A 1364-nucleotide genomic window follows, 5' to 3' on the forward strand; every position below is an offset into this window, starting at 1 on the left:
TCGCTGAGCAGACAGTCGGGGAAAACCAACTGACAAAACACAAACAAATGTCGAAGCGGGTCAGGTTAGCAGTGCCCTAAGCCTTGATTAGGGAAGCGGGTAAGTGAGCGAGCGAACTAGCGAAGGTTGGCTAAACTGTAGCGGTGTTTCGTGTTGGTTGAGAAAACATGCTTCCTCGCTGTGGTAAAAGGGGGTTAATGAGGAATTTCGGCAATATTAGTCTGGATAGGAGATCAGAGGGTGGTTAGATGGGAGATATTTTTTTAGAAGGGTGGGCAGGAAGGCGAGGGTGATGATGCCCAGGTTGGCGAAACCGAGAGGGCATGCACGGGTTCGCCCTCGGCTGGCGAGGATAAAACAATGCGGGCGACGGCCAGCGGAGGCGAGCGCTAGATGTGGGCGCCAAGTCAGCGAACGCGGACAATTTTAGCTTCGATATTCGCGCGTTTTCGCTCGGCCTAGCTGTTTGTGGGTGGGAGCTATGGCTGTTATGATGCCGTCCCTGCGAATACAAGTGATTGACCCGTGAAGGTTAAGCGGGAAAATTAAGGTTGGCGGGAAATGCCTCTGGTCCTCCCGGCTCCGAGCAGGATCTTGTGACGTAGGCGATGACGTCAACAAGTGTGCACTCTGTCATCAACACTATCTGAAGGTGCATAGTCGAGGGCGGGCGTCGAGTTCGCTCACATCTCCGTAGCGCGAGTCTTGGGGGCCGGTCGCCGCGTGCAGGGAATAGCAGCTAGCAGTGAACACCGTCCCGTTTCCTCTTAGTGAAACGACGTGCAGCCGGCGGCAGACATCGCTGCATCTTGCATCTCATTTTCAAGATGGCGGACTTGTCTTTGAAGTCGCGAACTTTAGAAGCCTCGCCGAGAGTTTTTAATGGTACTTATTATTGCAGATGAAGCCTCGATGCATTTATGTAAACGACGCAGTGTTGTGGTGCCAGTGTATTCTTGCTAAAAGCGGGTGTTGTAACCGTCGACTCTGGTGACGCGACACGACCTGATCGGCGTGTACTCCTGCCACTGCGATTGCAATGGTAACCATGCTCATGATTGATGTTATCTGTTGCAGACCCCGCCCACTGGAGCGTGGAGGATGTGCGAAAGTGGCTCAAGCTCCAGGCGGCGCAGCTCAACCTCCCTCCTCTCATGCTGGACTTCTGGAACCTGGCCGGCCCCGCGCTCCTCAAGCTGACGGAGGCGCAGTTCCGCCAGCTGGCGCCCGTGGGAGGCGAGCTCCTGTACGCGCAGCTCGAGATCTGGCGCGAGGCCCTGCGCACCGCGCCCAAGCTGCCCCACAACTACTACTGGCACCTGCAGGCCGACCCGCAGGCCGCCATGCCCATCCAGCCCATCCAC

At 56.4% G+C, this 1364-nt stretch overlaps 1 protein-coding gene across 1 annotated transcript in view; it reads left to right on the top strand.

Moving 5' to 3' along the window:
* Positions 1 to 1364, top strand: part of LOC119593839 (DNA-binding protein D-ETS-4-like) — a gene marked incomplete in the record, with an annotated part of 11206 nt that overhangs the window by 5003 nt on the left and 4839 nt on the right. The window contains 1 exon segment of the mRNA XM_037942868.1: positions 1078 to 1364. Coding sequence (XP_037798796.1) covers positions 1078 to 1364 — 287 coding nt within the window.

The sequence above is a fragment of the Penaeus monodon genome, chromosome 32 (assembly GCF_015228065.2).
Source record: "Penaeus monodon isolate SGIC_2016 chromosome 32, NSTDA_Pmon_1, whole genome shotgun sequence".
Classification (NCBI taxonomy): Eukaryota; Metazoa; Arthropoda; class Malacostraca; order Decapoda; family Penaeidae; genus Penaeus; species Penaeus monodon.